This window comes from Pituophis catenifer, unplaced genomic scaffold, assembly GCF_029215685.1.
Source record: "Pituophis catenifer annectens isolate HBS135680 unplaced genomic scaffold, rPitCat1.0.hap2 SCAF_2, whole genome shotgun sequence".
Classification (NCBI taxonomy): domain Eukaryota; kingdom Metazoa; phylum Chordata; class Lepidosauria; order Squamata; family Colubridae; genus Pituophis; species Pituophis catenifer.
Window position 1 is genome coordinate 253,976,382 of NW_027256882.1, and position 13,696 is coordinate 253,990,077.

The 13,696-nt window shown below is 49.9% G+C and overlaps 1 protein-coding gene across 4 annotated transcripts; it reads right to left on the minus strand.

Moving 5' to 3' along the window:
• Positions 1 to 416: 416 nt before the first annotated feature.
• NR2F1 (nuclear receptor subfamily 2 group F member 1) lies at positions 417 to 10,698 on the minus strand. Of its 4 annotated transcripts, none has more exons than XM_070935766.1 (4): positions 10,633 to 10,698; positions 10,269 to 10,521; positions 6,983 to 7,510; positions 417 to 1,204 (listed from the first exon to the last, which is right to left on the minus strand). In XM_070935766.1, the coding sequence occupies exons 1-4, from the start codon at positions 10,696 to 10,698 to the stop codon at positions 924 to 926; spliced, it is 1,128 nt and encodes a 375-aa protein (XP_070791867.1). In that variant the 3' UTR covers positions 417 to 923. The 4 variants fall into 4 exon arrangements, with proteins under 4 accessions (XP_070791867.1, XP_070791866.1, XP_070791865.1 ...); XM_070935765.1 differs by having other exon boundaries at positions 10,269 to 10,494; positions 10,594 to 10,698; XM_070935764.1 differs by having other exon boundaries at positions 10,269 to 10,698.
• Between the last annotated feature and the right edge of the window lie 2,998 nt (positions 10,699 to 13,696).

The following is a 13,696-nucleotide window of genomic DNA, read 5'->3' on the forward strand; positions in this document are numbered from 1 at the left end:
TTATTTTTGTTTAAATTCTCACTTCAATTTTTTTTTAATTCTTGAAGAACAGCTTCGACAACATATATCGCACTCATTATAAGAAGCAAAGGGTTATATCAAAAATTATTAGTATAGAATCACAGGAAGCCTGGTTTGGAACCAGAAAAAAAAAATACAAAACAGATATAGATACATACACACAGAACAATTCCTTGTTTTTTTTAATAATTATTTGGAAAAACGTTATTTCCCCCTCCCTAAATTTTTTTGTTTCTTGTGTTGGTTTTTCTTCTCTCCTTTATGCGCATAACCATGTTTTAAATTTTACAAAAAAAGTGAAAATAAAGACTAATATTTTACAAAATGAAGAACAATGTTCGTGGTCAGTGTGTCCCTGTGGATCCCCCCCCCATCCCGTTCCCCCTCCCCCTCGGTTCAGTTCGGCTTCAGTTTCGTTGCTTAAAACCGTGTTTGCTGTACAGTTGATCACCGTTTCGGTCCGTGACCAATCCAGGAAAATCCATCTAATCCTCTTCCTCCTCTTCCTCTTTCCTCTCTTTCTCGGAAGGGGGGGGGGCGGGCGGGCAGTACAATGAGAAAATCCCTTCGGTCTTTGCTATTGTTATTATTTTTTTGTTCCTTCGTTTTAAAAGTCTCCCACCTCGGGGTCGCCGTTGGTTCCACGCAGGCGAGCTGCCCCCCCCCTTTTTGGCCACCGCCGCCGGGCCGGAGTTGCCAGCCTCCGCCAGTCTCTCCTTCAAGACGAGGTTTCCGGGCTCCCGGCCTTGGGGAAGTGGGGCGTCCGTGGGTCCCTTTCTTTTGCTCTTTCGCTCTCTCTCTCTCTCCTCGGGACCCCCACCCCCTCTGGCCGCCCAGCCGCGAGGCCCGTGGCGGGTCGCTAAGCGGGGGTGAGGGCGGGTGGGGGGCGGCCAAGGGCTGCTCTAGGAACACTGGATCGACATGTAAGGCCAGTTGAAGCTGCTGCCGGAGAGCAGCATGTCTCGGATGAGCGTCTCGATGGGGGTTTTACCTACCAAGCGGACGAAGAAGAGCTGCTCGATGACCGACGAGGAGACGGTGCGCAGGGAAGGCAGCCGGAGGAGCAGCTTGCCGAAGCGGCTGGGCTGGTTGGGGTACTGGCTGCGCACGTATTCCTCCAGGGCGCACTGCGATTTCTCCTGCAGGCTCTCGATGTGCGCCGCGTCCGACAGGCCACAGGCATCTGTCCGGCCATCCGGAGAAGCAGCGTGGGCGAAAGAGAGAGAGAGAGAGAGAGCAGGGCAAGAGGGTTAGCGAGGGCTGCCCATCCCGGCTAGCCGGCAGTTCGAGCCCCCATCCCATCCCACCCCATCCTCTCCCGACCGGAGACCTCCAGGGACTCCGGACAGCCCTCCCCGGTGCCTTCTTCACCTGACTGGCGTCTCTTTAAAAAAAACAGGGGAAAAAATGGGGGGCAGGAGGAAAGGAGGAGTGGGGAACCGGAGCCACCCTTCCCGGCCCTGCAGCCACGCGGCTGCAGACGCCAGGAAGGGCCGAGGCCTCGCTTCCTTCGCTGAGAGTTGCATCCTATTGTTAGCCGGTGGACACGCGCACTTGCCCTCCCTTGCGTAGAGAGAGCGAAAGAGAGGGAGGGGAGGAGGGGAGGGAGGCCGCCAGGCCCCGCCAGCTGTGCGTGGAGGGGGGGGGTCGGAGAGTGGGGAGGAAATCCTTCGTGGACAGTCAGCCCAGGACGCCTCCGCGCCCCCCTCCACGCTCTCGGGAAAGGCTCCGGCCGGGGTGGGCTGAATGGGGGGGGGATCCGGGGCTGCGCAGGCAGACGAGAGAACCGACCCAGGTTAGGCTAAGGATCCGAGCCCCGCTCGCACCAAAGGCGGCCGCCTCCATTTCCGGGAGAGGGAGAATGGGGGGGGGGGGAAGCGAGGAAGGCTGAGAGAGAAAGAGAGAGAAAGAGAGAGAGAGAAGGCGAGTTAGACTAGCAGCGCGCTCGCTTTGTCTCCGGATCGAGAGACGGATCGAGAGCCGTTGAAATTTGGTGGCGACTCTGGAAGCCGGATAATCAGCGCCGGGAAAATGGCTCAGCTCCCTGCCTTCCCTCCCCCCCTTCTCTTCACCCGTCTTGCGCTAAGGAGGCTCCTTCTCCCGCAGCTGCTCTCGCTCGCCTTCACAAAGCTGCGCCGCCTGCCTGGCCTGAGCTGGGAGGCTGCAGCTAGAGCCGGGAAAGGAGGCCTCCAGAGAGTGGGGAAAGTGCCTAGCTCAGTTTCTCTTTCGGAGGGGATATATATATATATATTGCAACCCACTCCCTCCCTCCCTCCTTCCTCGTAGGGTTAAAAAAAGAGGGCCGAGGTAGCAAGCTATCCTTGCTAGTAGCTTTCCGACTGCTTCCCTATTATTAATTATTATTATTATTATTATTATTATTATTATTATTATTATTATTATTATTATTATTATTATTATTATTATGGTTTTAAAAACAGGTACGAGAGAGAGAGAGGGAGGGAGGGAGGGAGAAACAAGGGTCCAAGGAACAGAAGCGAGGGAGGGAGGGAAGAAGCCACCTGCGCATAAGCGGCGGGTGCTTCGGGCAGGGAAGCGGGGAGCCGCTGTCGTCTGCCTTGTTCAGATTCGTAACTTGTTTTCTTCTATCAATAATAAATATTTCAAAACATCATGATCACAAGGCAGCCGTCACCTAGCAGGGCGGTTTAGCGGAGATCAAAGCAGCTTTTGAGATGGATGTGCGTGCGTGAGAGTGGGCGCGCGCGCGCGCGGCCGCGCGTGTGTGGGAATGGTGTGTGTGTGTGTGTGTGTGCGTGTGTGTATATATGTGTGTACGAATGCATTAATCTGGGGGAGGGTCCCCTAAACAGAGCTTAAAAATGTAACACCTTAGAAAAAGGCAAGGAAAAATTATTTCCACAATTCTTTCTGAGCTGTTGTTTTTAGCTGGGGTTGCGTATATTAGTTTGGTGACAAGGGATCTCCCGTTTTCAGGCCGGGCCTTTCAAAAGATTGCCAGGCACCTTCATGCCCACGCTTCTGGCCTCAAGCGAAAATAGAAATAAACCAAGCTATAATTCAAACGCTTCTGAGGAAAAGACCTTCCTGACCCCAGCTACAGACTAAGGAGCGCTTAGATGTACAATTACGCACGCCAGACTGTTGTGCTAATCCATGCTTTTGCCTTAAATGCAGTGATCATTTGCAACATCTAAAATCAGGGGAGGAGGTGCAGGGAGAAAAAAGAGAGTGAGAATGTAGGTCTGAGAGAGAGAGAGAGAGAGAGGGGGGGAAAGGAGGGAGGGAGGGAGATCGCAATGCACAGACGTCATGCAACAGAGACCTGCCCTTATTTGTGGTCCATTATAGTGAAGAGTCACTATCTTCTTTAGCTGTGACTAAGAGATCTTCCTGCCTTAAACCCTCTAGCTTCTACTCCCCCGTTTGCCACGTTGCCCTTTTCCACCAGGGTCTTCAGTTTCAGGCAACTTCTAAATAAGGCAGGATGAAAGGGTCTGGTTGCCTCAGCACATCTCTTTGGAGGCTCCCTGCCCTATTCTCTGGATTGGTGAAATATTTATTTCTGCTTCTGCTTTCTCCAGCTTGAGGCCACCACTGGGATTGTGAGAAAAGAGCATCGACAAAGCTCCCCTCCCCTTCTCCTTAATATATCCAACAGATGCTTAATAAAACATATCTTCTTCTGTTATTTCCCCCCCCCACCTTCCTTCTTCTTCAAGCTGTACTCCTACCTAGTGCATGAGGGGTGGGCTTTGAATTTACTTGGCACTCCTCGCACTCAAGGTAATTCTCTCCTCCCCAGCAAACACGTCTGGATCGAGGGGATGTTTTTCGACCAGACAATCTGAAAATTAATTAAACAATCTGGGCTCTCTGATCGATCAGCTGATTGAGTTGAGATGAAATAGTAGACCAAAGAAGGAGAGTGATGCATATTCGCCTCCTTTCGCTTACTTCTTTGCGAAGAGAGAAAAGAAAGGAGAGGAAGAGACTAGGAAGGCAGAAGGTGATGGACATAGAAACTGTGTTTCTCTCATTTTCTTAAGCGGTTATAATTTCCCCTGCAGTCATTATTTCTTTGTATTTTCCTTTCCAATCAATGGCAGAGAAACGATATAAGTAAATAAAAAATGACTACATAGCACATGTCAACCAGCTTTTGTTATTAGGTGGTACATATTTTATCTAATGCACCTAGGAGCCTTAACTGCTCCAAAAAAAAAAAGAAGAAGAAGAAAGAAAGAAAGAAAGAAAGAAAGAAAAGAAAAGAAAGAAAAAAGAAAAAACACACCCCCGTTTGCAAAATAGGAAAATGAGAAATCAACATTTTGTTACTGCCTGGGAGATAGGTTTATACATCTGACCTGCTCTGATATGTCTGTGGGTAATATTACCAATATAATTCTAAGTTGTAGAGGGATGTGCACTCCCATGTGTTAATTAAAAATACATTTGCTAAGGAAATTAGCATATTGGTGTGAAAAGTAAACATGCTGGGGTTACTTTTAAGATGCTGTTTAGCTTGAGGATAGTCTCCAAACTTTTTATGGGTGAACAAAAATATTCTGAAGTCCAAATGATGGTGATCAAATAAATAAATAAATAAAATATATAAGAAATACACAAATCTCCAAGCAGGCTTAAACACTGATCTCTCATCTAAAAAAACCCAATGATTTTGAAGCAAGATTTATTTTACATTTAGGATCAGATTGCTGAGTTAAGCCTCTGGGACCAGGTGGCTAAAAATGTTTTTTCCATCCATCAAAGTTTGCTTAAAAAGTTGGATGGCTTGATGAAAGATTTGCCATCAATTACCTTCTGGCCAGCAATCAAAACAAGATTAGCCCAAGTGGAAATGAGTGTATATGAAAACTGAAAGGAGAGGGTGGTTGGAAGTGGGGGAATGCTTTTCCAGTGTACCTATTGTTACTAAATGAATAATTATGAACAATTTAACATTGCTCTGAACTCCTCCGAAATATATAGCAATAATATCTGCTTTATTAAATCAGCCAGGTAAACCTGAGCCTTGAGGATTTGAGAAAATGGAGGGGGGGGGAGAGGTGCCAGACCTTTTAATCTGGGGACCCTTTCAGTGAAGCCCTTTTAAACAACCACCTTTCTTTACCTTTCTGGTTTAAAAGCTTCTGTTTTAAAACTCATCTGAATATTTCTGCCCTTTGTCCTGTCCCCCTTGTCTCCAAAGGAATAAATGGGTTAAGAAAAAGTATGTGAGGCTGCAGTTGAAATCACCCTGAAAAATGCCAGCAGGGTCCCTTTTTGTCAGTTGTGAAAAAACACAAGTTTCCGCCACAAAAAAACAAAAAACAAAACAAACAAACAAACAAACCAAAAAAAAAAAAAAAACACCAGGCCAAAGATAAATGGAGGCCCAAACATGTCTCTAAGGCTGCTTCGTAAATCTCCCCATTTGTTTTAAGATCTGCACTTGATCCTCTTGCAAAGAAAAGAGTCTTCACTCCCAGCCCTGCATTTGCAGCCAGAGGAACAAGGGGGGGCAGTCACAGTCCACCTCTCTGAGCACTGCGCATACCAATGAGTCCCCATCTAAATAAATTATCCAGTGTTCAAATCAATATTAATACTACGTATGTTTGCTACATTACAGTTTTGCACAAATTTAAGAGTCGTTTGGCCACAATGTAAATACTACTTCTCAGGCACGTGAGGTTAGAAATATTGATAGATTCTTCCACTCAATCAGAAATTTCAGCAAGTCCAGCCAATGAAATCTTTTGTGTATTGCAGATTTAAGGGAAAATGTATTAGTACTAAAGCAGGCAAAAATAATTAAAAAAAAAAAAAAGACAACAGCACAACTATTCCCATGAACTTTCAATCTCACACAATCCTACTTAGGAGTAAATTCTGTTGCATTCAGTAGCATTTATTTTTGAGCAGGTGATTGTCCTGTGTAGAGTGCAAATTTAACTCACAGACAGCCATACCTTTCCAGTAAGGCCCAAAGGCCATCTTGTATATTCTATCCATAAATCTTTGATTTTGTTGATAAATGGCTCAACCGGGTTTGCAATAATAAAAAGATGCCTGCATTTTTATAGATTTCAACCAGAGCACTTCAAATGTGAGGTTAATATCTTCTTTTGCAAAGTTAATTTGAGCCATCTATCATAAACAAAATTATGGACCAGCACATTATCCATCCCTGTTTCTAATTTAATTGGGGGGGTGTTGGGGGGGGTGTTGCAACTAATTGGTTAGTATTGGTTATAGTGTGTTTCTATGTGTGTTTTTATGTATTTTTTTTTCTGTGAACCAGAGCTTGGAGATGAGAAAGTACAGAAACTAGAGAAAGAAGAAATGTTTGGAAATGGGGGAGAAAGAAAATAAAAAAAGGGGCTGGAACCTTGAGAAAAAGGCAAGAAAATATCTCCACAAATCTTGGGGTGAACACTTCTTTTTTAAGCAGGAAAAGAGAGAGGAGGGGGGGAGTTTGGGCCTTCAGGTCAATTTTTACCTGCTCCTCTGATCACAGCAATTGGAATTATGAATACTTTCCGGTAAAGGGGAAGGGGGAACCACAGAGCAATAAAGAGTAATATGAAAGATTTATTTGTATCTCAGCCTTCCTATTCAACAAGGTTTGGTGAAAAACCTTGGCTAAGGTTTTAAACCTCCCCCTCTTCTCTTTTTTCTCTCTTTCTCTCTTTCTCTCTCTCTCTCTCTCTCTCTCTCTTGCACATTTTAATTTACTCACTGCTTGGAAGCCAAACTCCAGCCAAGGCAGCCACAGCAGCATCCCTTAAGCCTTGCCTTTGCCAATTTCACGCAGAACCTAAGGAAGCTGCCCCGGCCCACCACCACCACCACCAAGCGAGGCCTGCTGGCTAGGCCCGAGCGATCTTTGGCTCTCAGCGAGTTGGCCCAAATCTCCGGGAAAAGGCCAGCGAGGGCCTGCTTCCCCTCCTCCAGCCCAGCCCGGCCCCCTGACCTGAGGTGAAGAGGACGATGGCTTTGAGGCAGCTGTATTCGGCGGAGTCCACGTGCAGGGCCTTGAGCTTCTCCACCTGCTCCTGGAAGATGCGGATGTGGTCCATGAAGGCCACCACGCGGTCGGCAGACATGGGCGAGGCGTGGAGGCCGGCGGCGGCCAGGAGCGGGGCCACGTGCAGCGGCATGGAGCACTGGGCGGCGTTGAGGACGAAGAGCTCGCTCCAGGTGAGGCGCAGCAGGGCCACCTGGTCGGTGATCTGCAGGTCCGGGAAGAAGGGGATGTTGCGGGCCCACTCGACGGCGCTGAAGAGCAGCCGCGCCGCCAGCTCGCAGATGTTCTCGATGCCCATGATGTTGTTGGGCTGCATGCACTGGCTGCCGTAGCGCGACGTCGGGTAAGGCTCGGCTCGCAGCAGCAGCGAGATGTAGCCCGACAGGTAGCAGTGGCCGTTCAGCGGGTCGCCGTTGGTCAGCGCGTACTGGCCCGGGTTCGGCTGGCTCGGAGGCATCCTTCCTCGCTGAACCGCTGACGAAAAGAGGGAGAGAGAGAGAAAAGGAGAGGAAATGTGCATCCGGCAGCCTGGACAAACCCCAGCCCTCCAGGCAGCCCTCGCCCCGCGCTAAGGCGAAAGCAGCAGCAGCAGCAGCAGCGGCAGCAGCCCAAGCAACGCGCGCGCCCGCGCACACACACACACACACACACACTCACTCCCTCACTCCCAAGCGCGCTCCTTCTGGCGTACGCAAACACACACAAATCCGAAGGTATGTGTATGGGTGATAGGCAGACATACAGACACACACACACACCACACACACAATGTAAGCCCCCCCACTCTCCCGCAACCTTGCATTGTTGTGCAAATGGGGACGCCCAGATGCTCCTGCGAGGGAGGTTGCCTTGTCTCCCCTCCCCCCCCCGCAAGAAGAAGAAGAGGATGAGGATGATAATAATAAGAAGAAGATGAGGATGGTGAGGATGGTGAAGGTGGTACGGATAAAAGCACAAGCTTTTCAAAGCTGCCTCTGCCAACGCTTAAAAAACAACAACAACAACAACCATGCCCACCTGCAAAATGTTCCCGCTTCGTCTTTCCAGAGACCCAGTGAGACATTCTGAGTCTTCTTGAGCCCACTCGGTGCTCAAAGTTGCTGCGATTGCAAACTACCCTCCAGCCAAGCTTTCCCTTTATTTGCCAGTCCGGAATCGCACAATAAGGCTACCAAACTGGGAAGGGGGAGGTGGGAGAGGGGGGTGTCAGGGCTCCCCTTAGGCTTTGCAAGCTACTCTTGCCTAAACAATCAGGTCCCAGTCCCACCAAACACACACACACACACACACACACACACACACACACACACACACACACAACCAGAGGCAAGCCTCTGTCCAATTTAAATGGAATGTCCTGTATTTAAAAGGATGGAGGGGTGGGGGGTGGGTAGGGAGTTTGTTACTGTTAAAAGAGATGGATTAAAATAAATTGTGAACTTACAGAAGCCAAACATGAGCGGCAAGGAGGGAAGGAGAACACCAAGTCTTTAACTGTATGGTTCCAGAAAGCACCAACTTGCTACTGCTTTGGCCAGTGAAGACAAACATTTGCAACCGTGCAGCCTGCACAACACATACATACGTACACACACGCGCCTGCACGTACTACTCGAATGCCATGGATGCAGTCACTGTCCCAAATGTAAGCGTGCTTGGATTTATTTAAAGCTGAACAAAGTTTGTGTGTGTGTGTAAGGGCGTAAGTGTGTCGACCTACCACTAATCGAGGCCAAAAAATTCTAACTTGAGACTTATAAATATAAAGGTGACAAGGTGAAGAGAGAGCCTCTGGTGAATATTTTAACCCTCCCAATTAATACTTTCTGTTTCACACCATTGCATATTTTAATCATTTTCAATCAGGGTATTTCTGTCTTGCTGTCAGAACCTCACTTCGATTTCTGTTACTATAGTTTAGATTTCCAAAGCTGCAGCTGTGCATTTCAAACACAGTTCAAAAATAGTGGCGGATTTATCTCCTTCATATATTTTTGTACTGATTAATTTCTAGTTATGTTTCTTCAAGATGTCTTTCCTGACAAAAGCTGGCTGAAGCTACAAATGAAGTCATCAGTGGACAGTTTTTTTAAAAAATAATCCTTTTTTGCTAGGCACAAGGGAGAAAGTATTTTAACATTTTTTTTTTCAAATTTTCACTGCAGAAAATGAATTATTTGATCTATTTGACACTTAGGACATTTTAAATCAGAGCTTGCATATATTGCAGTAAACCTGGGTAAAGGAAAAATAAAAAGTAGATGGAAACGTATTATAAATAAAGGGTGGGGGAGAGAATCTTTCTATTTGGGGTGGGGGAAGAACCTTGCTATTACAACACTGGAAGTATTTGTGTTTGTTTTCAAACATTGACCAGCACTATCCAGAAAGAAGCTATGCTTTATGGTAACAACAACAACAATAGCAACAACAGCAACAACAACAACAAACACAGCAATCATTGACTTGGGGGGTTTGCAACTGGTAAGTAGTACTGTATTTAAGAGACAATGGGGAATGTCTTGGGGAAATGAAATGAAGAGCACACAGAAGGATGAGGTTGGTGAAATGACAAAAGTACAAAAAAGAAACAAAAAACAGAACACATTCACAAACTTTCCTCCCAAAGCAGGAGAGGAAAAAGGAATCTCGGCAAAGGCCAGATGTTGGAAAACGAGGAGTAGCTAGCAGGTGAGGAAGGCGGCAGAAAGAAGCAACACAAGCGGCACAATTCACACACACAGACAGACAGACGCACGCACAGCCTTGAAACACATTTCTTTGGGGGAGGCGAGGAAGTTTTGACTCGTCTGAAGTTAGGGTTCCCATCCGCCGCCCTTCCCGATTTAACAGGAATTAGAAATAGCGAAACGAGGCAGGAGAAGCCAGGATGGAAAGGAAGGGCTGCTTATGTGTCCCTTTCCTCCTTCCTCAATTCCGAGTTATTGTTATTATTTAAAAAAAAAAGGCAGGCGTGGGGAAGAGAAAGAGGCAGAGGCAGAGAGCGATAGGACTAGTCGACTCATACGCTCGGTAGCCTTGGGTGCTGATATTAATAATAATAATAATATTAATAATAATAATAGGAGTACTAATAATCTGCGGATGGAGCGGGGAGCTGCGATGTGGGGGCGAAGGGGACGGGGGGGGCAGCAGGTCTCCCCCTCCCCTCTCCGGGACCCGCTCCTCCACACACCAATCTGGAGTAGAATAGGGAGGAAATCATATTCACCTTCCCTCCTCATGCCCACTTTGAGGCACTTCTTCAGGCGGCAGTATTGGCACTGGTTGCGGTGGTGCTGGTCGATGGGACAGTTCCGGTTGGCCCGGCAAGTGTACGTTAAGTTCCTGCGGACGCTCCGCTTGAAGAAACTTTTGCAGCCCTCGCAGGTGAACTGCCCGTAGTGCTTCCCGCTGGACTTGTCGCCGCAGACCACGCACTCGATGTGCTGCTGTTGCTGCTGGCTCTGGCCGGAGCTCTGCTGCTGCTGGCCCTTGTCGCCCGGCGTGGACGGAGCGCCCGGCTGGCTCGGCGTTTGCGGCGTGTGGGGGGCCGCCGAGGCCCCTTGCTGCGGATCCCGGCCCGGCTGAGCTGCTCCGGTGGGGCCGCCCCCGGCCACGTCCTCTTGCGCATCTCGCCAGCTGCTAACTACCATTGCCATATCTCGGGCCCGCGGAGGAAAAAAAAAAACGGGGGGGGGTCCGCCGGGGAAAAGGCCGGGAGAGGAGGGGGTCCGGGCTGGGTGGGGGAGGGGTGGGGTGGGGGAGAAAGCGGCTTCTCGGGCCGGACTGCTGGGGGGGGGAGGAGGAGAGCAGAAGCGAAGGCTCAGGACTCCTCTTGCTTGGCTGCTGCTGCTGCTGCTGCTGCTACGGCCGCCGCTGCCTGCTCTCTCGGCTGGTTGCTTTCCGCTTCTCTCCCCTGCCCTGCCCCCCGCCTGCCCTCCTTCCTGCCTTCTTCCTCCTCTCCTCTCCTCTCCTGCCTCGCCTTCCCCGCTCCCGCGGTTTCCCTCTCCCCGCCTCGAAGTCGGGGTGATTCCTCGGGAGAGGGGCGATGGGATTCCCGCGAGCTTTCAAGGCTTCTCGGCGGTCTCCCCCACCCCCCACCCCAAAGGCTCGGGGAGCGTTTCTGTGCCGCCCGGCCAGAGCCTTTCCTCCTCCTCCTCCTCCTCCTCCTCTTTCCTTCCCCCCAGAAAGGCGTCCTTTTTCAAGTTGCAAACCCGAGCGGGGCGAAGCGGGCTGTCGGGAAAGGCATTCAGGAGGGTCACCCTGGGGAGGAGAGGGAGAGGGAGGAGGAGGAGGAGGAGGAGGAAGGGAAGGAGGAAGAGGAGGCGATGGGCTCGCCCGACCCAGTCCGGGCCGGCCACAGCCCCGTACCGTCCGAGCGGGCGAGCAGCTGGCACCGCGGGCGGAGAGACGCAGGAAGCCGAGAGGGAGAAGAGCGCCAGGAGGCTGCCTCCACCGCCGCCGCCGCCGCCTCCGCCTCTGTCTCTGTCGCCGCCGCCGCCGCTGCTAGGAAGGCTGCCGGTGCTGCGGCCGCCTCCGCCGCCGCCACTGCCTCCTCCGCCGCTTGGATCGCGCTCGTCCCCGCCGCGAGCCTGGGAAGGGCGGGAGGCCGGCGAGGAAGCGGCCGAGGCGGAGCTGCCGCTCAGGGCTGGGCGCGGGTGTCCGGGGGCCAGGTCCAAGGCAGCGCCGCGGAGTCAGCCATTCAGCAGAGCCGCTTCGGGAAGCTCCGGGGACGCCGAAAAGCAGGCAGGCGCGGAGGCCGGCGCCGAGTTGAGGAGGCACTTTGGGGCTCTCTTGCCGCCGCCGCCGCCGCCGTTCTTTGCAGTCCCTCGGCTCCTGCTGCAGCCGCCGCCGCCGCTTCTTTCTTCGCCCGGCTCTCTCCTTCGCCTTCGCCCTCTTTCTTCCTTCCTTCCTTCCTTTCTCTCTCCCTCCTTTTAATTTCGGGGAAAATCTACCAAGGCGAAGGCAGCAGCTTCGCTTTCGCCCGGCAGACGGAGGATCCCCAGCCAAGTGCCAACGCCAAAAGCGAACATGGAGAGGAGCGAAGATTACACGCGCGCGGAGGGGAGGGCAAAAGCCAAAGCAGAGCGAGCGAGCGAGCGAGAAATCCAAAGTAGGTCGAATAAATAAACCCGCTTCTCCTGGCGCTTCCCTCGCCGCCTTTCTTCTTCCGTGCTGGTGGCAAATAATCACCGGAGATCGCCCGAGAAAACCGCTCCTCTCTCTCTCTCGCGCCCTCGCTCTTTTTTCCTTCGTTCCTTGCCTCAATTCCTTCCTTCTTTCTTTCTTTCCTTTTTTTTCCTTTCCTTTTCTTTTTCTTCAGAAAAATAATCGGAGTGGGGAAAAAAAAAGAAGCAGGCAGGCACAAAAACCTTCAGCAGCCAAGGCTAAAGCCCTCCCCCAAATAGTAAAAAAAAAAAAAAAAAAAAAAAGTTAAAAACCGAACGATATGAAGATGTTAAAAAGGCGTCCCCCTTTGCTCTTTTCTCTTTTCTTTTCTTTGTGGTCTTGTCTTTTTTCTTTTTTTCTCTCTCCTTTCCTTTTAAGTTTCCTCTCTCTCTAGTCTCGTGGAGAAGGAAGCGAAAGGCTCAAAGAAAAGAAGGGTGGAAAAAGAGAGAAGGAAGAAGCAGATAAAGAGGGGGGGGAGAGACATCAACTAATAGAATATGCAAGAAACGAGAGAGAGAGGTGGAGAGAGAGGTGGAGAGAGAGAGGCAGAGAGAGAGAGAGAGAGAGAGAGAGAGAGAGAGAGAGAGAGAGAGAGAGAGAACCAAAAAATGAATGCGTTTCAACGGGAAGACTAGCAGAGCAATGTTTCCGAAAGGGAGATCTGCGCGAATGTCTGTATATAGTGAACTTTGACACTACTATTGAAACTGACACGTTTCTATGGAGATCGCTGCCTTATATGGAGCTCATGTCAAGGAGCCAAGAGAGGGGCTGCTGGCAACTGATAATCAAAGGCGACTGACTGGTCAGAGCCCTGAATTGGGGGGAGAGAAAATGGGAGGCTAAGGTTAGCCAAGCCTCCTTCACTCCATTGGCTGCGTCTCCTCTCTCTCTTGTCTCTTTCCCTCTCGCTTTCTCGCTCCCCCCCCCCGCCTTTATTCTTTGCTACCTACTGCCTAAGATAGGGAGGGACGAGGGGGAGGGAGGAAGAGGGAGGGGGATTCTTCTGACAAGCACAATTTACACTGAGATCGCCCTGCTCGGCTATTTACTTTGAGACCTGATTAGTATGGGGCGTCTATGGTCACACACACAGACGCACACGCACGAGAAAAGAAAGGAAGAAAAGGGGGGGGGAGGGAAAGAGATGCAGTGGGGTAGGCAGAAAAGAGGAATTAAAAGGAAATTATTTTGGTTCATTCTAAAAAGTTTTTTTTTAAATTAGTTTTCTCTCTGTCTCTTTGGTTTCCCTTCCTTTCCTCCCCAAGCACCCTGTTTAGGAATTACAGGGCTTGAATTGGATTCCATTGTTTAATGGCTGGAAGTAGATGGCTAAGGAGAATCCATGAGGGAAGTAAGTATTTAAAAATACATGTATGGTTCCATATGTTACAATCTGACACGTTTCTCCTCTTTTTTTTCCTCTTCCACCACTCTGCCTTCTTCGCCTCGTTTTAAATGTGCCCCCCCTTCCCCCGTTTTGTTTTG

What these genes read in the sequence shown, in the direction of transcription:
- NR2F1 (XM_070935763.1), bottom strand. Translation starts at nt 10,698, where the DNA reads ATGGCAATGGTAGTTAGCAGCTGGCGAGATGCGCAAGAGGACGTGGCC. An exon ending in ATGAGGAGGGAAGGTGAATA is followed by an intron (nt 7,525 to 10,261) that starts TGATTTCCTCCC and finishes TCTCTCTCTCTC; the next exon opens with CCTCTTTTCGTCAGCGGTTC. An exon ending in CATCGTCCTCTTCACCTCAG is followed by an intron (nt 1,205 to 6,982) that starts GTCAGGGGGCCG and finishes ATGGCCGGACAG; the next exon opens with ATGCCTGTGGCCTGTCGGAC.